This window comes from Gigantopelta aegis, chromosome 9 (genome assembly GCF_016097555.1).
Source record: "Gigantopelta aegis isolate Gae_Host chromosome 9, Gae_host_genome, whole genome shotgun sequence".
Taxonomy (NCBI): Eukaryota; Metazoa; Mollusca; class Gastropoda; order Neomphalida; family Peltospiridae; genus Gigantopelta; species Gigantopelta aegis.
Window position 1 is genome coordinate 24,188,856 of NC_054707.1, and position 25,767 is coordinate 24,214,622.

General features: G+C 35.6%; 1 protein-coding gene across 1 annotated transcript in view; it reads right to left on the minus strand.

The window, feature by feature from the left end:
• Nucleotides 1–11,048: 11,048 nt before the first annotated feature.
• LOC121381389 (rab11 family-interacting protein 2-like) overlaps nt 11,049–25,767 on the minus strand; it is a 43,891-nt gene continuing 29,172 nt past the window's right edge. Inside the window, exons 8-11 of the mRNA XM_041510677.1 lie at nt 23,999–24,101; nt 17,736–18,431; nt 15,683–15,828; nt 11,049–14,406 (exon numbers count right to left, since the gene is read on the minus strand). Of these exons, the coding sequence (XP_041366611.1) occupies nt 14,260–14,406; nt 15,683–15,828; nt 17,736–18,431; nt 23,999–24,101 (1,092 nt within the window). The 3' untranslated portion in view covers nt 11,049–14,259. The remainder of the gene's footprint in view (nt 14,407–15,682; nt 15,829–17,735; nt 18,432–23,998; nt 24,102–25,767) is intronic.

Sequence of the window (25,767 nt, forward strand, 5' to 3'; positions counted from 1 at the left end):
ATATTGAAAACATATACTCCTGGTTGCAGCTGAGAAATGAGGGAAAACCTGCATGTGCAGGATGTTGATTGTGAACGTCATTCTGTAATGGTAATGGTTTTCAACGTTTCAAAAAACTGAAAACATTGCGCAGTAGTAGTTTTAGGCCCAGCCTAACTTCTGTTTCGAAAATGGCATATTTGTTTTGATAATAAATTTGTATTTTAATTATATCCGTATTTCTTCTTCTTAATACTGTAACTTATGCAAGTGGAATCTGAAGCAATTCCAATCTGTGCACACGATGTAACAAAACATGAGCGTGTGCGTGCATATGCACGCTGTGATCATGCACTATCAGCAGACAGCATATCAGTATACACATTATGGGACTGTTATACGTTTGTACCAAATGTCAGAACATCAAGATGGATAGGACTCCCAAGTAAGGTTCAAGCACACTGTCCTGGTATATCGGGTGCCCCCCTACCCCAACCCTTCAAAATAGCATATGTTGCTCGCTCTCTCAAATGGCAAAATAACATGTATACACCAAAATAACCGTGTTCAGGCGAGTCTTGTTCACATGGTAAAGATGAAAAGGCTTCATAATGTCCCTCATGGCAAATATACATATAAGTAATGGGTGCGAATTATCGAAATTACAGCCCCATACAATATATATATATAGATAGATAGAGAAGGGTTATATATATTTTTTCGGGGGGGGGGGGGGGGGGGGGGAGGGGACACCTTATATATTACAGCGACATGGCATTGAATAATCTTCAGTTTTACGAAAGAGTCGTCAGTGTGATGATTAACACCTTCTGAATGAATGCATTTACTTAACTGCTATATGGTCCTTAATTAAAAACAAACAACAAGTCACTTCAGTATCAGATGTATATTTCACAGATCAGGTACAAATTGTTGCTTTGTTTGATTAAAAATATTACTATCTGCAAAGACAGCAAGTGGCACAAACACGTATAAAGTTTTCATTTTACGTTTCTCTTCTTTAAATCTCCACATAAAATGATATAGTTAAGGACTTGCAGATCGCATCAAACTTGCATTTGACTAATTATGTTTTGCTGTAAACAACGGGTTCTTGTTAACTTGTCCCGCAAGTTTTATTCCAAGCCTATGGCTAAAACAAAATTCTTCTCCCTCAAATGACCGACACACATCAATCAATAGTTCATGCGCATTAAAATGTCATCGATCAAAGAGAATCGATAAATTAGAAAACCCCACTTAGTTTGACGTCATGGTGTGCTAAATAGACCCAGACTATGGTTGAGAAAGAACCGAAGGCTACTGCACGCAGCTTACCCCATTTCGTACGCTGTTTCAGCCTATTGTAAACCCAATAACCATCCAGGTGACATCATTAGAGATCGAGTCTGGACTAAAAGTTTTATAAGCACGGGCTTATATCTTACGTAACCAACTGTATTAAGTGGTAAACAGCTAGATCCCATCTTTTTTATTCCCACAAATTATCTAATTGATACATTACAGACTGACCTGTATTAAGCAGCCACCTGTACTTTTGAAGCTGTCTTTGGTGGCTGCATAACACAGGTTTACTGAATACACTAAGGTATGCTACACCTAACCCTGCGTAGTTTGGTATAAAAATAAGTTAAAAGGTAATTGAAAAATTTAAACAGAAGTGATAAAATAACAAGTGTACTGGGTCTCACTGAATAATCAAACAATTAAATATACCTGCAATAATGCATGTGAAACATCAGTCCACGACCATTCTTATTCAGTGGGTGAAGTAATTGAACACTGCACACGATGCCATGTTCCCCCAATAACAACACACTTACCTACCCCAAGTATTTACTTCACATTCATTGATATGTTATCATAGGTATGGGCAAGAAAGTTAGAAATTAAAAAACAGTATCGTATCGTACGAACAAAAAAAAAACTAAACAAAAACCATAACCAAAATTGTATCTTTGTAAGAGTCAAAAGGATCTTTTCTGACGTGGTTGATTCTTCGATGACAAAATATGATTTAACATTAATAAGTTATTACGAGTATTCATGTCGGATACAATCATACATTTTCCAATAATAGACACTTATATATACATGTTATGTAAGAATACAGTATACATATCATAACCATGATAATGCCACATACATGTATTATGCACTGAATCACAAAAAAAAAAAAAAAAAAAGACAACAAAAAGCCTGCTACAAATACATTCACAATGATGGCTGAACAGTTAAAACAAAAAGAAAAGGAAATAAATACTTGTAAATGATAGCACATCACATTCTTAAATCAGCAAACATCCTAATGATCTGCAGCATATTTCATGTTGGGCTTCTTCAGGAGAGGAAGGGGCAGGTTACAATGAAGGGCAAGAGGAGGGCAGAAGGGGAAGAAGGAATGAAGGAAATGTTTTATTTAACGATGCACTCAACACATTTTATTTATGGTTATATGGCATCAGACATATGGTTAAGGACCACACAGATATTGAGAGGAAACCCGCTGTCGCCACTTCATGGGCTACTCTTTTCGATTAGCAGCAAGGGATCTTTTATATGCACCATGTCACAGACAGAATAGTACATAGCATGGCCTTTGTTACACCAGTTGTGGAGCACTGGCTGGAACAAGAAATAACCCAATGGGTGCAGAAGGTGAAGATGCCATTCAAATCTTCTTTTTTTAAAGTTATCTTTTCATCTTGCATATTCCTATGCGAATGCAAATACATTGTACAGATGGTGTATGTTGGAGTGGGGCAACAATCCACCTCTCCTACCATTTTCCTAAATAATTCTGGAACAGACCTAATAAATTCTAGATAATGATTATTAATTGGCAAGTCATTGCAACAGATTCAATAATAATAATAATAAAATATTACAGAAAGGTCTAACATAGAAAAACATAAAAAAAACAGACCCCCAAAAATGCATTTTTTTTAAATATACAGATTGGAATACATGGAAAGATCTACAGTGAACCCAGCTATAAAAGATCCCTCATATAAAAACCATGTTTGTACAAGGCACTTCCGAACTATACCATGTAAAAATAAATAATACAGTGTTTACTCTTAACTGTATAAATTTGAGATTACTAAAAAAATATTACACTCAACTAAAATTAATTAAGGACCAGTAAATATTTTTGGCATTGTTCTTTAAATATGGTAAAAAAAAAAAAAGCGCTTCTTCCATGACATATTTTCAGCATTTTAAAAAAAAAATTAAATATGGTAAAACACCACCCACTCACCCCCACCAAAACCGAAGCTTCTTCCATTTTATGGGGTCAACATTGTGGCATGTTCTTCAAATTAATTTAAAGTGAACAAAAATTAAAAGTATTCTTGTGAATCAACATGTAACATATCTAGTCAAAGTTAAAGTTTGTTTTGTTTAACGACACCACTAGAGAACAATGATTTATTAATCATCTGCTATTGGATGTCAATCATTTAATCATTTTGAAATAGTCAGAGAGAGGAAACCTGTTACATTTTTTCCATTAGTAGCAAGGGATCTTTTATATGCACAATCCCACAGACATGACAGCACATACCACGAATATCTTAGTCAAGTGCACATTTATGTAATGTAGTTTTCATAAAAGTATGTAAAACCCACCATGTATAAGACTTCTGTGTATCGCAGGTCAGATTTTACTGAAACTAAGAAGTTATTTGTTCTGAAAAGTTACCAAAATCATATCATCTTATCAAAGAATTACCAAAATATCTACAGGTCCTCAGTTACGTAATTTTGTTGAATATAACATGGCATGCATACACATATAGAACATGTATATTTAGACAGGAAATCAGTGTACAATGTATACAGACTGCTTAGTATATAATGCTGATGAACCTAGGGCCTAATTCATAAAGGTCTCTTAGACTCTGCTACACCACAAAGCATCCTCTTTGTAAGTCTTTTAGTATTGCATTGCGAGATTGCAAAGTTGCGAGAGTTTAGTGAATTAGGCCCCTGCTCCAGAAATGATCACATGAAGAAAGGAGACAATCTACTCTGACGTTCAACACGCATAGTATAAATTACTAACGTTCGCCAGTTATATTTCAGTATAAAACCGCACAACTAAGCATAGAAACAAACTGATGCCAATTTATTGCACAAGGTATGTTTAACAGTAATTGAGGAAAAAATCAAATCATTTATTAGTCATCCAGTTTTCGTAATTATGGTGTGTCCACACATATCACAAATTTCAACCATTTACCTTTTTTAAAATTGGTTTTAGACAATTTAATTTGGTGCACAGGAACATTTTTCTGTGAGCATAAAAAAGAAGGAATTATTCCCCTTCAAGGCAACTCATCTCTACCTCAAGATATTCCTACCTTCAGGTTGTGTACTTTCACCACACATGAACTAAAATCTGTCAAAACAATCACAATTCACGGGCTAAAACATGTGCACAGACTCACGTGTTCAACACACATACTATACTAAGTATGAAATGATGAAGAGTTAAAGGAAATTAAGAAAATTTAAACCAATGGTAACATAGTTCTGAAGAATTTTGACCATATACAATGAATGAATGAATGTTTAATGACACCCCAGCATGAAGCATAAATCGGCTATTGGGTATCAAACTACGTCTGACCATATACATGTCACCATCTCATAATGCTGAAGTGAGTATAATCACTTGTTGAAGATCTCCCATAAAAGGGTGACCGGCCTCGGTGGCGTTGTGGTTAGGCCATCAGTCAACAGGCTGGTAGGTACTGGGTTCGGATCCCAGTCGAGGCATGGGATTTTTAATCCAGATACAAACCCTGAGTGAGTGCTCCGCAAGGCTCAATGGGTAGGTGTAAACCACTTGCACTGACCAGTGATCCATAACTGGTTCAACAAAGGCCATGGTTTGTGCTATCCTGCCTGTGGGAAGTGCAAATAAAAGATCCCTTGCTGTTAATCGGAAAGAGTAGCCCATGAAGTGGCGACAGCGGGTTTCCTCTCAAAATCTGTGTGGTCCTTAACCATATGTCTGACGCCATATAACCATAAATAAAATGTGTTGAGTGCGTTGGTAAATAAAACATTTCTTTCTTCTTCTTTTTTCCCCATAAAAGGAATGGAAGATGTTAGTTGACTTCTAAGACATGTTGTGAGCAAGAGACAAAGCAATAACATGGTTATAGTTTCACAAAAAAGAAAGTCTGTTTTGTTTAATGACACCACCGGAGCACATTGATTAATTAATCATCAGCTGTTAGATGTCAAACCAGCTACATTTTTTCTAATGCAGCAAAGGATCTTTTATATGCACTTTCCCACAAACAGGAAAGCACATACCAGTCTTTGTCCAGTTGTGGTGTACTGGTTGGAACGAGAAATAAAACAATCAGCTGAATGGATCCATCAAGGTGGTTCAATCCTTTGACGCAAGCACTCAACCAACTGAGCTAAATCCCGCCCCTAAAGGAAAGGAAGAATGACAGATTTTAACTACACATTCAACATGATGTTATATGCCATCAGATATATAGCTAAATCCCGCCCTTAAAGGAAGAATGACAGATTTTAACTACACATTCAACATGTTGTTATATGCCATTAGATATATAGCTAAATCCCGCCCTTAAAGGAAAGGAAGAATGACAGATTTTAACTACACATTCAACATGTTGTTATATGCCATCAGATATATAGCTAAATCCCGCCCTTAAAGGAAAGGAAGAATGACAGATTTTAACTACACATTCAACATGTTGTTATATGCCGTCAGATATATAGCTAAATCCCGCCCTTAAAGGAAGAATGACAGATTTTAACTACACATTCAACATGTTGTTATATGCCATCAGATATATAGCTAAATCCCGCCCTTAAAGGAAAGGAAGAATGACAGATTTTAACTACACATTCAACATGATGTTATATGCCATCAGATATATAGCTAAATCCCGCCCTTAAAGGAAGAATGACAGATTTTAACTACACATTCAACATGATGTTATATGCTGTCAGATATATAGCTAAATCCCGCCCTTAAAGGAAAGGAAGAATGACAGATTTTAACTACACATTCAACATGTTGTTATATGCCATCAGATATATAGCTAAATCCCGCCCTTAAAGGAAAGGAAGAATGACAGATTTTAACTACACATTCAACATGATGTTATATGCCATCAGATATATAGCTAAATCCCGCCCTTAAAGGAAGAATGACAGATTTTAACTACACATTCAACATGATGTTATATGCTGTCAGATATATAGCTAAATCCCGCCCTTAAAGGAAAGGAAGAATGACAGATTTTAACTACACATTCAACATGATGTTATATGCCGTCAGATATATAGCTAAATCCCGCCCTTAAAGGAAAGGAAGAATGACAGATTTTAACTACACATTCAACATGATGTTATATGCCATCAGATATATAGCTAAATCCCGCCCTTAAAGGAAGAATGACAGATTTTAACTACACATTCAACATGATGTTATATGCTGTCAGATATATAGCTAAATCCCGCCCTTAAAGGAAAGGAAGAATGACAGATTTTAACTACACATTCAACATGTTATATGCCGTCAGATATATAGCTAAATCCCGCCCTTAAAGGAAAGGAAGAATGACAGATTTTAACTACACATTCAACATGATGTTATATGCCATCAGATATATAGCTAAATCCCGCCCTTAAAGGAAGAATGACAGATTTTAACTACACATTCAACATGATGTTATATGCCATCAGATATATAGCTAAATCCCGCCCTTAAAGGAAGAATGACAGATTTTAACTACACATTCAACATGTTGTTATATGCCGTCAGATATATAGCTAAATCCCGCCCTTAAAGGAAAGGAAGAATGACAGATTTTAACTACAGATTCAACATGATGTTATATGCCGTCAGATATATAGCTAAATCCCGCCCTTAAAGGAAAGGAAGAATGACAGATTTTAACTACACATTCAACATGATGTTATATGCCGTCAGATATATAGCTAAATCCCGCCCTTAAAGGAAGAATGACAGATTTTAACTACACATTCAACATGATGTTATATGCTGTCAGATATATAGCTAAGAACCACACAGATAATGAGAAAGGAAACCCGCCTCTGCCACTACTCCATGGGCTATCATTTCTGATTAGCAGCAAGAGATATTTTATATTCACCAGACAGGACAGCACATATCACTGCCTTTGATACACCAGTTTTGGAGCATTGACTGGAATGAGTCCATTAACTTTAGCATTCAAGTTTGGAATGTCATTAGATAAACTTTAACCAGATTTTTAACTAAATTTCAACAGATTCAAAAGAAAAAAAAGTTTGTGATGCAATCAACTGTGAACTCTTAACCAACTGTGGACATCGACATCGAAGCAGCTAAAACACTTCACTCATCCTTCCTCCGGAGTTGCTTCCCACTCACCAACCATGTGATCATTTCTGTTCTGGCCGTTAGAATGCTGTGTTGTTCAATGAGGATAACATACATGTATTGTTCAATGATAACATATTGTTCAATGATGATAACATATTGTTCAATGATGATAACATATTGTTCAATGATGCTAACATATTGTTCAATGAGGATAACATATTGTTCAATGAGGATAACATATTGTTCAATAATGATAACATATTGTTCAATGATAACATATTGTTCAATGATGATAACATATTGTTCAATGATAACATATTGTTCAATGATGATAACATTGTTCAATGATGCTAACATATTGTTCAATGAGGATAACATATTGTTCAATGAGGATAACATATTGTTCAATGATGATAACATATTGTTCAATGATGATAACATATTGTTCTTAAGTGTAATAAAACAACTAGATGTTTTGTGTGTTTTCTAACATACTTGAATAAAACTGATCATATGAATCCTTTTGATTTTACATTAATAATGTTTCTTAAATATCAATAATCAATGTATCATACATGATGTAGGATTGACGTTTCCAGATATTCAATGAGTAGGCTACCAAAGAGATGCAACCGAATTAAAACTGGACTAAACTGTTCTTGAATATTCAAAAACTAGACTTGTTAAAATATTGTTATGTATAAAGGTAACTCAGTTTATTACCAAGGTATGAGTGTTATATGAAATTTATGTAATATATGTTTGTTAACATTTTTGATAAATTTGGTTCAACACATTTACACACAAGCTGATATACATGTTCATATGTGTTTACACACACACATGCACACACGCATGAATGCACTAACACAACCACACACACATGCACGCACACAGACAGACACACACAGAGAGACACACACACACACAACACACACACACGCGTGCATCCACATACACACAAACACACACACACACAGAGACACCTTATGTGTGTAATAATTTATCAGATCATGAACATATTCATAAAAATATAAGAATAAAGTTTTTTCAGTGACTATCAATGTCATAAAAAAAAAAAAAGTTCTACAACATAATGTGTGCCAACTGCATTTTAAAGTATGTGATGTCACAAATCCAATTTAAAGAATTTATTACATGTCTTACATATTATTAGCACCATTTATTTTTACTACAGGGATAATAATATAACTTATATCAGAATAAACATGTACAAAACATACTTTAAAACAATCCCAATCCGAGTATAATATAGATTATCAAAAGTTTGGTTCTTTAAGGAAAATATCACGGCACAAATCAAGGTTAATATTTTTTTTAACCCTTCTTTTATCCTCATTCAATATTTAAAGAAATATTAATGTTTTAAATTAAAACAAAAATTTACAACTGAAACTTCACCAATGGTGTGTACAGGCACAAAAAAGCAGTAGCTGTAATTATAATGACACAGTGTAAAGCAACAACAATCTTTGCAGATGTAACACAGGACAAAATCAAACAGGTTGGCATATTAATCAACTACTAATGTTTTAATGGAGAGAATACTAAATATTTTGGTATTTATTTGTACATTTTGGCAAAATTAATAATTTTTGTGATATAATGACATATTTATGTTTTGTACATGTTTTGTACATGTTTAGTTAACTAAAATAGTTACAACTGAAAGCACAGATCCTTTTATTCCCGACATTATTCAATTGACATAATGTCTTGGTATCAATATGACAATCCTGATGCAATGTAGTGCAGTCTAGTCACTTACATGTACTTTAAATTCTTACAAAATATTCAGAAAAAACAGTCATCAACAATGTGTGGACAATTTGAGATAATTCAGATATTTTTTGACATAACTAGCCACAAATATGAGATAAAAGACAACATTAAACACAATTTTAATGGTTTGCAAAAGCAGATATGACCATTTGTCTCTACAAGAGAGAAACCTCAACGGTTTACTAGTAAGTACACCGACATCAAACACATTGTACATGTAAGCTTTGATCTTATAATCCAGCTATGCATTATTATGTAAAAAGAATAATAAAAAATCCATCATTCTGTGGGTGGGACCGGCCTCGGTGGCGTCGTGGCAGGCCATCGGTCTACAGGCTGGTAGGTACTGGGTTCAGATCCCAGTCGAGGCATGGGATTTTTAATCCAGATACCGACTCCAAACCCCGAGTGAGTGCTCCGCAAGGCTCAATGGGTAGGTGTAAACCACTTGCACCGACCAGTGATCCATAACTGGTTCAACAAAGGCCATGGTTTGTGCTATCCTGCCTGTGGGAAGCGCAAATAAAAGATCCCTTGCTGCCTGTCGAAAAAAGAGTAGCCTATGTGGCGACAGCGGGTTTCCTCTTCAAAACAGTGTCAAAATGACCATATGTTTGACGTCTAATAGCTGATGATAAGATAAAAAATCAATGTGCTCTAGTGGCGTCGTTAAATAAAACAAACTTTACTTTTTTTCATTCTGTGGTTAGTTTCTATTCTGGTGCGTGGTATCTACATGTAGGGGCAGTTAGTAAAGTATTCACCTCAAATGCCTTGATCATAGGATCGAAGTCTCTCAGTGGACCAATTAACCCATGCTCTACAATAAATATGTCAAATGCCATGGTATGTGTTATCTTGTCTGTGGGAATAAACATATAAAATAACCATTGCTGAGACAGAGACAGAGACAGAGACAGAGAGAGAGAGAGAGAGAGAGAGAGAGAGAGAGAGAGAGAGAGAGAGAGAGAGAGAGAGAGAGAGGGAGGGAGGGAGGGAGGGAGGGAGAGAGAGAGACACACACACACACAAAGACAGACAAAGACGGGGAGGGAGGTAGGAATCAACTGCCAGTACAAAGACTACTCTTTCTCAAAAGCAGCAAAGATTCTTTTAATATGCACAGCGATTAAACAAGACAACACACACCATGGCCTTTTAGGACGTGTTAGGATGAGAAGAACCCATACAGACAGGTCCCACATCTAGCTATTAATCCTATGACCAACAGCACCTCAGGCGAGTACTCTACCAGTGGACTACATACCTTCCACTGGTGTTAGTTGGATACATCATTAACAACAGATGTGTCAGTTTACCTATCGTTCAATTCAAGGAAAGAGGTGTACAAAATATTTGTAAATTATTGTAACTGTCAAAAACAAGTCTTTCAGAATAAATGCTGTTGTTTGTTTTGTTTAACACTCCACTATTGTACATTGATAAATTCCTCAGCTGTGAACTGTCAAACATTTGATAATTCTGACATGTAGTATTCAGGGAAACCTGCTACAGTTTCCCCACACATATTATAATTGTATGTGGCTCAGTTGTTTTTCCCCAACAACCAGTGCCCATTATTGACATGTGCTGTAATGTTTGTGGGAATGTATATGTACATGTATATTAAAGGCGCAGACCCTAGTTTCAGCCCGTAAAAATGAACACTAAGTTCAGTTAATCTACAAACCTGTAACACACATTTGGATATGGTTATAAAAGAGAGAAAATAACTAAAGCGTGTCTCATTAACCATTACTTCTTAGACGAACGTGCGTTTTTAAAAACTAGGGCATGTCGCTTTAAGATCCCTTTCTGCTAATGGATAAAAATGTCGCAGGTTTCCTCTGAAGACTACAGTGTCAGAATTACCAACTGTTTAACATTCAATGGCCGATGATTAATTAATCAAAGTGCTCTAGTGGTGTTGTAAAACAAAACAGACTTTAAATTTGATTAATTGATGAAAACCACTTTGATTATAAAACATTGATTATATTTGTCTCATTTTATAAACTTTAAAACAAAAATAAAAACTGAGATACTATTAAAAGTTAGATCATACAAAATATAAATTCTATCAAACAAAATTGTTATCTTGTCTCCTGTCAAAAGTACCACTAGCAATTCAATGTAAAACTTAACAGTAATGGCATTCTAACACAATCATTAATGTAACAAAAACTCAAAAATATACTATTGAAAACTTCACCAATTTTTAAAACTATACATACAAAACTTACTGATTCTTAAAAACGTATTAAAAAGTCCCAACCAATATGGAAGTTATCACATAGGTTTCACCATCAGTTACAAAACAGAATAACAAACTAATCCAATTTGCTTGTGTCTCATTCAGCAGTTATTTATTATCAAGCAATAGTACAACTTATATCTCTCAGCAATTACAGGAACAGAGGCCTAATTCACTAAACTCACAACTTTGCAATCTCTCAGTGCAATGCTAAAAGACTTGCAAAGAGGATGCTTTGTTGTCTAACAGAGCCTAAGAGGACCTTTGTGAATTAGGCCCCAGATCTACAACTTTTAAAGGAGGGTCCTTTTACACAGCATATAAATTAATATTTACCAAACTTAAAAGTTAAACTTTCTAAGCAAAAAACACTAACAACAAAACAATCCCCCCAAAAAAAAACCTCCCACCAAAAAACAACCTCCCCCCCAAAAAACTCAACATAATCTGTAGGCCTACACAATTATATAAATTTAGTTCTGACCTTTTCATAACAGCTTTTAAATCCACTCATAGGCAAACATGTAGACACACATCTATACCAATTTATTACACCAGACATTACTAATAACGTAGGAAAGCAATTCTGAAAATAATGACTAAGTTATTCCTATGGTTTTCAACTTTATAGAACACTGATTCTACAAACACCACACACTGGTATAAAATCTAGACAATTCACATCACACAAACACATATTGTACCCTGTGCCTAATTAAGTATTTCATACAACGAAACCTGCTAGATATGGAAAGTAGTAGTCCGACTACCATACAATCCTTCCTGTAACTGGTACAGTGAAACCTGTTATAATGGAAAGTAGTAGTCCGACTACCATACAATCCTTCCTGTAACTGGTACAGTGAAACCTGTTATAATGGAAAGTAGTAGTCCGACTACCATACAATCCTTCCTGTAACTGGTACAGTGAAACCTGTTATAATGGAAAGTAGTAGTCCCGACTACCATACAATCCTTCCTGTAACTGGTACAGTGAAACCTGTTATAATGGAAAGTAGTAGTCCGACTACCATACAATCCTTCCTGTAACTGATACAGTGAAACCTGTTATAATGGAAAGTAGTAGTCCAACTATCATACAATCCTTCCTGTAACTGGTACAGTGAAACCTGCTTTAATGAAATTAGTAATCCGACTACCATACAATCCTTCCTGTAACCGATACAGTGAAACCTGCTTTAATGGAAAGTAGTAGTCCGACTACCATACAATCCTTCCTGTAACTTGTACAGTGAAACCTGCTTTAATGGAAAGTAGTAATCCGACTACCATACAATCCTTCCTGTAACTGGTACAGTGAAACCTGTTATAATGGAAAGTAGTAGTCCCGACTACCATACAATCCTTCCTGTAACTGGTACAGTGAAACCTGTTATAATGGAAAGTAGTAGTCCGACTACCATACAATCCTTCCTGTAACTGATACAGTGAAACCTGTTATAATGGAAAGTAGTAGTCCGACTATCATACAATCCTTCCTGTAACTGGTACAGTGAAACCTGCTTTAATGAAATTAGTAATCCGACTACCATACAATCCTTCCTGTAACTTGTACAGTGAAACCTGCTTTAATGGAAAGTAGTAATCCGACTACCATACAATCCTTCCTGTAACTTGTACAGTGAAACCTGTTATAATGGAAAGTAGTAGTCCGACTACCATACAATCCTTCCTGTAACTTGTACAGTGAAACCTGTTATAATGGAAAGTAGTAGTCCGACTACCATACAATCCTTCCTGTAACTTGTACAGTGAAACCTGTTATAATGGAAAGTAGTAGTCCGACTATCATACAATCCTTCCTGTAACTGATACAGTGAAACCTGCTATAATGGAAAGTAGTAGTCCGACTTAATCACTTAGTGGTATTCAAAACATATTTCAGCTATTTATGCTAACAAAAGTACCATCAGCCAAGCTAACCTGAAACGTACAAGCTTTTTATTCCATTTGATCTTCTAATTATGTTTAAAAATATACTGTATTATAACAGATTTTTTTATTGTAAAAAAACTGCTCCTATTTCCACGATAAGAATTCATTTTCTGGAATGAAAAAATATCCATGGATTAATATCTAGGACTTTATATTATTGTCGTCTAACTGATGTAATGTGATAAATACTAGTTGAATAATTATACTAGTTGAATAATTACAGTAATATGTGAAAAGAGATTGAGTTATAATTTACAGTATCAAAGTTATTGGTTCTGCATACATCTAAACAAAAAATTTTTACTGGCATACTGTATAACATATTTTAACCAAAATGAAAAATGTTCTTTTATTTCTGAAACAGAATACACATTTTCACATAAACAGAAATAATAAATGTCTACTAATACAGAAAAAAAGAGATAGGTTGATGGGTCTTTTGGTTGGTTTTCTGTCTGTATGGGTTTTTTACTGATATGATACATAATATGTAATTCTACATAATATAAATCAGGGTTAGCTTCAAGTTAGCAGAATATTTCGCCAAATTATCTATTAAACTTCAAAAATCGCAGAAACCCAGTTAGTTTCTAACAAAATATAAATTATTTCATGAAATTATTTCGCCAAATTAAAATAAAATTCTCTAATTGTTTTTGAAATTCACAATTGGTGAGTTTGGCGAGTGCCAGAGCTAGCCGTGTATATAATGATGTTATATTTTTTATTGCTGCATGTCATAACAAAATTAACTCAGAGAATTGTAGATGTATAACAGAACCTAAAACGTTGGCACATCACTCATAACCCATTCCCAAGACACTATTTATTTGACGATATTTTAAGTTACGTTTAAGCACTATCTTCTATTGAATCTATGCAGTAGTCTTGGCTGGTTCTCCATCACTCGTACCAGTAAATTGTCTATATAGTTTTCAAGATCCTGAATGTAGCGGTCCTTCCTGATCATCTGAGCCTTGTTCTGCACAACCAACCGGACCAGTTCCTGAAAACAAGGACAAACCATCTTAATATATACCAGAAAATTTAGCAACTCACTTTAAAAAAACCATGTTTTAAAGGCACATACCCTAGTTTTAACCCGTGAAAATTAACACAAAGTTTAGTTAATCTACACACCTGTAACACATTTGGATAAAGTTACAATTGACTGAAACATGAGTCTGTGACTCTGAAATGGTGAAATACCCTTTAAAAATAGACTAAACTGGACTCTATAGCTGTTACTTCTTAGACGCACATGCATTTTTAAAAATATGAGAAATGCATTTTGTAATATTAAAAACACTAGGATGACCAAAAATACTTTGAATGTATGGAAATTGATAATCTAAACAATAAAATCTAAGTAAGGTATGATTTCAGTTATCAAAAATGGCTCTAATAGTAAAAAATATGCCTTAGTGTTTAAAAACTAGGAAAAATGCAAACCAATATCACAATATGTTAATTTTATTGAAAACAACTTTTTAAATTTACTAATCTGTAATCTCATAAGTATTGTTACATCATCTTTAACACCTGTGGAACAGAAAATACTATTCAAGAGAATGTCTTTGTGATGGAAAGAAAAATATTATTTGCTTAACAACACTTCAGCACATTTTAATGACTACACATGTATATGGTGTTAAAAACAGAAAAGTGATCTTTTATATGCCCTTTCCGATAGTCAAAAGAGTATATACCATGGCCTCTGATGATTTCAGTAAAGCATGAATATACATTAAAAATAATGTTAATTTTAGATATACTGATGGAAAGAAATAAGGGAACATGTTGTATTGTAGACCAAATTTAGTTCACTACTAGCATAGTAATGTCTGTATAACAACACAAAGATGGCATATGGGATTGACTGTCTGTAATGTGAATTGAATGTAAGGAACACAATTATCTTCCTCATACTATGGATGAGGCTTCTGGTTGCTGTCACTGTTTGCTGGTTTTGTTTATATGTTCCCTTATTTCTTTCCATCAGTATATTTACACTATTATCCAGTTAACACAGTACACATCTGTAGTGTCAAATGAGATGTTTAATACATTTGTACATAATATAGATGGACTGTGAAGCCAGATAAAAACCAACATCTTTAGTGACGTTTCTGTAAGACATCAACAAACATATTAAAAATAATGCCTATTCTAAGAATATCTGCACTATTATCCAGTCAACATAGTACACGTCTACAGTGTGAAACATTATGAGTAATACATTGGTACATATAGATCGACTGTGAAGCCAGATAAACACTAACGTCTTTAGTGAGGTTCCTGTAAGAGCGTATCATGTCCTCGTATCCGCGGAAGTCCATCTTGGCTGGGTCACTTAGATCGGACATGCTGTCATCGTACAGTCCAAACTCTCGACTTTCAAAACCCTGCACAGTGTATCTTCGACCTCCTGTAAAACAAATCAAGAGAGCTGCAATTTTATAGTAATTACAAATGAAATCAGAGAAGTTATATATATATATATAGTCTTTATTAGACTTAACCTTCTGACTACTGCAGGCTAGATATCTCGCCCGATGTCACGCCAGTCGACCTACTGTACACTGTAAACAGTGCATTCCACAATTCATATTTCCTGCCGTTTTGCATATGACACTAACCGGAAACCATTTATTAACAGGAAACTGAAGACAACTCAGCTTCCTGTGTTTTTAGATTTTTAATTTTTAGTGGAAAATATATTGGAATTTTATGCTGAAAAAGTGGTTTTCAGCAAGTATTTTCGCTTGACAACAATGGTGGCATGTGGCAGTAATTTTCAGAGATCAATAGCTGATTGTGACAGCTATTTTAATAACAAATTTGATCGTTTTACCAACAACAAAAATCACCAAATATTGGGATATAAATTATAGTATAAATCAGAAAACCGCTATTATTGGGAATAATGGACATAAATACTGGACAGCTGGCCACAAATATCCATAAATAAATGAAATGTTTTCGATTTTTTGCCTAATTTTAATCAATATTAACTGATCTAAAATATCATAAAAATTTGAAAAATACATAAAAATTATACTTACCAATTCAAATATGAACTTTATTTTATGTATTTATGAAACATTCAAGTGAAAATATGTGAGTAAAAATTTTAAATTTGTACCCATTCAACGTGTTTTTTGTCCAAAATTAACCCAGTAGTCTCAAGGTTAAGACTGGTCTCAAGGTTAAGACCGGTATCAGTGGTAGGGTCTGGGTTCGCATCACAGTACTAGCCCCCCATACACAGTTTTTAACAGCTTAGTGGTGAGTAAAGAATAAAGTTATCACACAGAGTTCTCTTTTTAAAACTAAATTGTTTTGTTTAAAGACACCACTAGAGCAAATCAATTTATTAATCATCGGCTACTGGTTAAAGTTTGTTTTGTTTAACGACACCACTACAGCAAATTGATTTATTAATCATCGGCAATTGGATGTCAAACATTTGGTAATTCTGATATATAGTCTTAGAGAGAGAACCCGCTACATTTTCCCATTAGTAGTAAGGGATCATTTATATGCACCATCCCACAGACTGGAACAAGAAATAGCCCAAGTTAAAGAATAAAGTCATCACAAAAAGGAAAAATAAATTGTGTTTTGTTTAATGACACCACTAGAGCACATCAATTTATTAATCATTGGCCACTGAAGTTAGGCTACTGAAGTTAATCATCGGTTACTGGTTAAAGTTTGTCTTGTTTAAAGACACCACTAGAGCACATTGATTTATTAATCATTGGCCACTGAAGTTAGTTTGCTTTGTTTAATGACACCACTAGAGCACAATGATTTATTAATCATCGGTTACTGGTTAAAGTTTGTTTTGTTTAATGACACCACTAGAGCACATCAAATTATTAATCTGGGGCTCCTGGATGTCAAACATTTGATAATTCAGACTGGTGTCTTAGAGGACACTCGCTACATTATCCCTTTAGCAGCAAAATATCTATTATAAACACTAAATCCCAAAGACAGGATAGCACATACCATGGCCATTGATATACAAGTTGTGGAATACAAGAATTAAAATAAAATGAATATGAATATAGACTTGTGGATAATACAATATGGATTATGATCGTGAATATAATGATGCTTACAATATATCATATTCAAATACTCCATTCAAACAGTAGGATATGCAGTCAGATATAAATTTAGATTAAAATAATTTACTTTAGATATTATTGTACGATTAATACCTAGGGTATTTATGACCACAAGCAAAGCAAGGTTATCAAGAGCACATATTAATTCAGTCATACATTTAACAACATATCTGAAGCAGACACACAGTACACTCACCCTGTATGTAAAGTTGACGCAATCGTTCTCTCTTGGCCTTCTTCCTCATTGGCACCTCCTGGTGTCCATTCTGGTGCCCATTTTCCTTGTATGACAAACCAGAATTAAAGCTATCTCCTGCGTTGGGGATTATTTTCTTCCTAAGACTACTAGCACCTTTAGAATCTTCCTTCCTCGCATCTCCATTAACCATCATCTCCGCTTTGTCACTCTTAGCACTACTACTGCCGACAGGAACAGCATTTTCACTTGTTTTGTCAACAGTCGTCTCCCCTGAAACACCATTCTCCAGATTTTCATCTGCAACTTTGATTGGACTTTCAGCAATACTTTCGACATCAGCGTCAAAATCTTTATTGCTGTCTTTCTTAACCATACGAACGGGTCGCGAGTGTGGCCGCGAAGTGCTCTCATTGTCTGAACTAGATGACTCTTCGGTCCTCTCTTTGATACTTTCGTACAGCGATCGCTCGCGTCGCCTCATCGACTCTATGTACGAGGAGTTTGATCCTAGAGTTGCCCGGGAGAGAGGTTGGCGGTTGATGGAATGGTCTCTCAGTGACAAGGCCGAATCATCCTGTGATGACTGGTGAGGTTCATATGGTGGTGGGCCTATCGTGTAGTTGGAAAACTCGACACAGCTTCGCCGACTGCCAGGAACATTGATGTTGCATAACGATCTGCTACGAGGATCATCTTGAAAACAAAACAAAACAATACATTTACAACAGGGCTGTTCAGTAATTTCATAACACAAATTGTGGCCATTATTTTACACACCCTCCCCCATCTCTTTTTAAACACACCTCCCATCCAAACAGTGTTTTGTATCACACTTCTACATTGTAAACTGATGGCGAGTGTGTTCTGTATTTTGATTGGTTAATTACATTCAATTTCCCGGATCAAATGAAAATAACACCCGGAAAGCTAATGACGTCATTAGAAAGTGACGTCATTAGTAACTGGAACAGGCGAAGTTGACGATTCAAGGGTCTACAGTTAGATTGTAGCTGGTATTTTTTTCAAGAAATACCAAATATACAGTTAGTTCCGTAGAAAAACGATTCAGTTTACAATGGGCATAATCATATTGAGTTTTTAGATTTGCAGGTTTTATTGTCTGTTTGATGTCCACAAATGTTTTATTTGTGGGATCAAATAGACAATAACACCCACAAATCTAAAACCTTCATATAGTTATCTCCTAATTCTACATTAGGGCTGTCCAATAATTCCATTAAACAAATTGCAACCATATTATTTTTGTTTTACCATCTCACCTACCCACCAAATATTAGGTGACATTAAGACTATTCTACAACCTGTTCAATAAATTTATAACACAACTTGTAGTAGTTTTTGTTTTTGTTTTTATTTTAAAACCCACCCACACTTCCCCTCCAAATAGTGTTTTGTGACACTGAGACCATTCTCCAATCTTTAAAACCCACACACACTTCCCCTCCAAATAGTGTTTTGTGACACAGAGACCATTCTCCAATCTTTAAAACCCACCCACACTTCCCCTCCAAATAGTGTTTTGTGACACTGAGACCATTCTCCAATCTTTAAAACCCACACACACTTCCCCTCCAAATAGTGTTTTGTGACACAGAGACCATTCTCCAATCTTTAAAACCACACACACTTCCCCTCCAAATAGTGTTTTGTGACACAGAGACCATTCTCCAATCTTTAAAACCCACACACACTTCCCCTCCAAATAGTGTTTTGTGACACTGAGACCATTCTCCAATCTTTAAAACCCACACACACTTCCCCTCCAAATAGTGTTTTGTGACACAGAGACCATTCTCCAATCTTTAAAACCCACACACACTTCCCCTCCAAATAGTGTTTTGTGACACAGAGACCATTCTCCAATCTTTAAAACCCACACACACTTCCCCTCCAAATAGTGTTTTGTGACACTGAGACCATTCTCCAATCTTTAAAACCCACACTCACTTCCCCTCCAAATAGTGTTTTGTGACACAGAGACCATTCTCCAATCCTATAAAACCCACACACACTTCCCCTCCAAATAGTGTTTTGTGACACAGAGACCATTCTCCAATCTTTAAAACCCACACACACTTCCCCTCCAAATAGTGTTTTGTGACACTGAGACCATTCTCCAATCTTTAAAACCCACACACACTTCCACTCCAAATAGTGTTTTGTGACACTGAGACCATTCTCCAATCTTTAAAACCCACACACACTTCCCCTCCAAATAGTGTTTTGTGACACAGAGACCATTCTCCAATCTTTAAAACCCACACACACTTCCCCTCCAAATAGTGTTTTGTGACACTGAGACCATTCTCCAATCTTTAAAACCCACACACACTTCCCCTCCAAATAGTGTTTTGTGACACAGAGACCATTCTCCAATCTTTAAAACCCACACACACTTCCCTCCAAATAGTGTTTTGTGACACAGAGACCATTCTCCAATCTTTAAAACCCACACACACTTCCCCTCCAAATAGTGTTTTGTGACACAGAGACCATTCTCCAATCTTTAAAACCCACACACACTTCCCCTCCAAATAGTGTTTTGTGACACTGAGACCATTCTCCAATCTTTAAAACCCACACACACTTCCCCTCCAAATAGTGTTTTGTGACACAGAGACCATTCTCCAATCTTTAAAACCCACCCACACTTCCCCTCCAAATAGTGTTTTGTGACACAGAGACCATTCTCCAATCTTTAAAACCCACACACACTTCCCCTCCAAATAGTGTTTTGTGACACAGAGACCATTCTCCAATCTTTAAAAACCACCCACACTTCCCCTCCAAATAGTGTTTTGTGACACTGAGACCATTCTCCAATCTTTAAAACCCACACACACTTCCCCTCCAAATAGTGTTTTGTGACACAGAGACCATTCTCCAATCTTTAAAAACCACACACACTTCCCCTCCAAATAGTGTTTTGTGACACTGAGACCATTCTCCAATCTTTAAAAACCACACACACTTCCCCTCCAAATAGTGTTTTGTGACACAGAGACCATTCTCCAATCTTTAAAAACCACACACACTTCCCCTCCAAATAGTGTTTTGTGACACTGAGACCATTCTCCAATCTTTAAAACCCACACACACTTCCCCTCCAAATAGTGTTTTGTGACACAGACCATTCTCCAATCTTTAAAACCCACACACACTTCCCCTCCAAATAGTGTTTTGTGACACAGAGACCATTCTCCAATCTTTAAAACCCACCCACACTTCCCTCCAAATAGTGTTTTGTGACACAGAGACCATTCTCCAATCTTTAAAAACCACACACACTTCCCCTCCAAATAGTGTTTTGTGACACAGAGACCATTCTCCAATCTTTAAAAACCACACACACTTCCCCTCCAAATAGTGTTTTGTGACACAGAGACCATTCTCCAATCTTTAAAAACCACACACACTTCCCCTCCAAATAGTGTTTTGTGACACTGAGACCATTCTCCAATCTTTAAAACCCACCCACACTTCCCCTCCAAATTGTGTTTTGTGACACAGAGACCATTCTCCAATCTTTAAAACCCACCCACACTTCCCCTCCAAATAGTGTTTTGTGACACAGAGACCATTCTCCAATCTTTAAAACCCACCCACACTTCCCCTCCAAATAGTGTTTTGTGACACAGAGACCATTCTCCAATCTTTAAAACCCACCCACACTTCCCCTCCAAATAGTGTTTTGTGACACAGAGACCATTCTCCAATCTTTAAAACCCACCCACACTTCCCCTCCAAATAGTGTTTTGTGACACTGAGACCATTCTCCAATCTTTAAAACCCACCCACACTTCCCCTCCAAATAGTGTTTTGTGACACTGAGACCATTCTCCAATCTTTAAAACCCACACACACTTCCCCTCCAAATAGTGTTTTGTGACACAGAGACCATTCTCCAATCTTTAAAACCCACACACACTTCCCCTCCAAATAGTGTTTTGTGACACAGAGACCATTCTCCAATCTTTAAAACCCACACACACTTCCCCTCCAAATAGTGTTTTGTGACACAGAGACCATTCTCCAATCTTTAAAACCCACCCACACTTCCCCTCCAAATAGTTTTTTGTGACACTGAGACCATTCTCCAATCTTTAAAACCCACACACACTTCCCCTCCAAATAGTGTTTTGTGACACAGAGACCATTCTCCAATCTTTAAAACCCACCCACACTTCCCCTCCAAATAGTTTTTTGTGACACTGAGACCATTCTCCAATCTTTAAAACCCACACACACTTCCCCTCCAAATAGTGTTTTGTGACACTGAGACCATTCTCCAATCTTTAAAACCCACCCACACTTCCCCTCCAAATAGTGTTTTGTGACACTGAGACCATTCTCCAATCTTTCAAAGTAATAACACCTTTGTCAACACTCCCTTCCTTTTACTATCACCATCATGTAATTTGACAGACACAATATTTTGTGTTAAAATCCACTTGCCACAGGGCAATTTGCAATCACTTATCTATCATACCACAACTTGTTCCACCTTTTTAATCTTAATTAAAAAATAATAGTAAGCAGAATTTTGCTGTCAACATATTTACTTGCTTTACATGGCCTGGAAATCGGGCAATGGAGATTTTTAAAGGCTATTTGACAACATTATTTTATTTTTTGGGGTGGTAGTTAAATTAAATTTGTGGCAGCTATTTATGACTTATGCAGCATAAAATTAGGGTTACCCATTTAATTTTTGCATAACTCATCATAATCATAATTTAATACGCAAACTAAAACTTGTTTACACATAATCAGACTTGTACAAGCAATATGCAAATGAATCATTATTTTAAAACACCTGTTGCTTGTTAGATACATTTTAAAACAACTCGTGAGATAAATGGTATCTAACAGCCACTTATGTATTATTCTCTATTTCTCACAATTTTCAGGGGCTTGTCCTTTGATATTAATAAATACTTCGTTAACAAAATCATCTGTAATCGAACTGGCTAGTACTGCCAAATAAAAATAAAATAAATACAATTATTTTGAAGAGGCTTAATTTTGCTATATTTTGTTTGTTAACCATATATTTTGCTGACCAAATTTACCAAGTTGGTAAGGATCTCTCTCCAGACACACAGTCAATTGAGGAGTGATCCTCATCAGTGTGCCTAGTGGGCTATTTCTCGTTCCAGCCAGTGTTTTACAACTGGTTTAAATAACAAAGGCCATGGTATGTATTATCCTGTCTGCGATATAAACAATACCTTGGTGCCAACTGAAGAGTGTAGCCCTTGGGGTGGTGGCAGTAGGTTTCCTCTCTCATTATCTGTCCTGAACTATGTGTTCAATGCAATATAAAATGTGATGAGTGTGTCATTAAATAAAACATTTAATTCTTTCATGTAACTTGTTGATAGTCTATTCTGTCTGCTCTGTGAATGTCACCAGTGATGTCTTTAAAAATAGAAATAGTAGGAGAAAATGCCATGCTATAAATGTCATATAACATAATTAGGTTGAAGAAAAAGAAGTTTGTATAATTTAATGACACCACTAGAGCACATTGATTAATTAATCATCAGCTATTCGAAACCCACAACCTTTTTCTTAATGCAGCAAGGCATCTTTTATATGCACTTTCCCATAGTGAATCTAATTACCAAAATAAAATTTACAGAAGAACTTAATAAATTTGTTTTTAAATTAAAAAATTTTTAAAACCCTACCAATCACGATCCATGACATCATTGTTTATGACAGTTTATTTTCACTTTCAATCGACGACGAATAATCCATCCATCATCTACTTTAAATTCTATTAACAGTTATTTTCGGTGAATACATCATTTACAAATCTTCAGTTTTCATTAAATAATAAGGTCCAACTTGTTTTAAAAGAAATAATTATACAAATAGCGAGAAATCAAACCCATGTGTGCGTTACTTCATCAATAACGTCTTCACAAATTTAGACAGTTTTTTGTTTTCTTTTCAATATTGCGATAACAACTTAAATACGAATACCAGTCAACAAAATACACTCAATTTGTTCAATTGTCATTCTACTATGTTCTAGCATTCACAGAATTAAGATAGATAACTCCTGTGAATGTTGACAGCTGTGTTTACGAAGACCGGTCGCATCTCGACTGCATTCGGGAATGGGAAGGAAAGAGTTAATTCCCAGTGAACAAATATTAAAGAGACAGTGAAAAAACATCATCACCTGCCAACTATTAATTACATTCCCTGGTTATTTTCTTGTTACTGACCTCTGATTGGTGTAGACTCATACTCGGCAATCCTCCCTCTATCTAAGGACATTGATTTAATGTAAGCAGCTGACATACTGTAACTGCGAGATAATGGCCCATCCTGAAAGTAAAACACGAGACAATTAGAAATATGTGAGATATATTTGCCAATAAAATATCAAATAAACCACACCATACACTGAAACAAATGAATGAGTCATGAAATCTAAATGTGAAATAATTGAAAAATGTGAGACATTTTAAATTAATTAAAAATAAAAATGATACAAACGTGCTAAAATAGTTGCACCAGTTTCAGGACAAATTCATAACTTAGTTATAACAGACTTCCTTATTAAGACATATCATCTGAAAGGCACTTTGGTGATTTTCAGACAAATTATTTGGATCTCAAGCTTGTAAATTCAGACATTGCTACCCGGTATATGTAAACTGAAAAAAAATGCATATAATGAGGTAATTGGCAAGCATTAAACCATCATCAATTACATATTACAAAATCAGATGAACTTATTTTTTACCATCTCTCTCTAACTACCCATTGAGTATTGCATAATCCCTTAGATTGTTCTTTTATTGCTGTCAACTTGTAATATTTTTGTTAAGGGAAAGAAATTATATCTGCATAAAAAATTTAGTAACAAAGATTTTTGTGTGCTGCTACCATTTGATAAGTAAAAAATAGCATTTTTAATGTTATTAAAGCAGTGTTCTCATTATGCGATCAGTCACACCGAATTGTCACATGCGATTTGTTGGCCCTACAAAAATCGGAACGTATAAGACTAATGTTGTTTTGATTTAGCTGTTCTCACAGTACAATTCAATTGCATGCAAGAACTTGATGCAACTAATCGCAAAACGAGAATGCCCCTTTAAAAATAATTGTCAGCCACCATGCATATATTATCTGAAATACCCACCATTTCACAACCATTAGTTCCATCCCAGCCACGAGAGGATTGAATATCAAGAGCAGGAAAGCTGGAGGCAGAGAAGTTATTCTGTTGGTGGTGGTAGTGGTTAGGTGGTGGTATGTTTCGCAGATATGCCGAAGCCTGCAGCGTGTGCATAGTTAAAGACAGAAGCTGATGTTAGTGGACTTCCAAGACATGTTATGAGCAAGAGAAAAAGCAGTAACATGGTTATAGTTAAAATAATAGGAATGAATGAATGGAATGAATTAATGTTTTACGACACCCCAGCACAAAAATACACATCGGCTATTGGGTGTCACAAATGGTGAGTTGAAATAATAATAAAAAATATTTGTTTAATGACACCACTAGAGCACATTGATTTTTTTTTATCAATCATCAGCTACTGGATGTCAAACATATGGTCCTTTTAACAGTCATAGAGAGGAAACCCACTACATTTTTCCATTAATAGCAAGGGATATTTTATATGCACCATCCCACAGACAGGATAGCATATACCACAGCCTTTGAAATACCAGTCATGGTGCACTGGCTGGAATGAGAAATAGCCCAATGGGCCCACTAATGGGGATCGACCCCACACCAACCACACATCAAGTGAGCACTTTACCACTGGGCTACATACCGCCCCTGGTTATAGTTTCAGAGCTCGAAATAGTAGCTTAGGAAACGTGAAAAGCAGTTGATTTTTCAAACCTAGCAGGCGAAATAAGAATTCACCTGCTAAAATTACCAAAATATTTTAGGTAATTTTTCAAGAGACAGATGTATGTACGGTATTCTCATCTTGTATTTAGCTGAGGCCGAGCTCATGATTCTCTTATA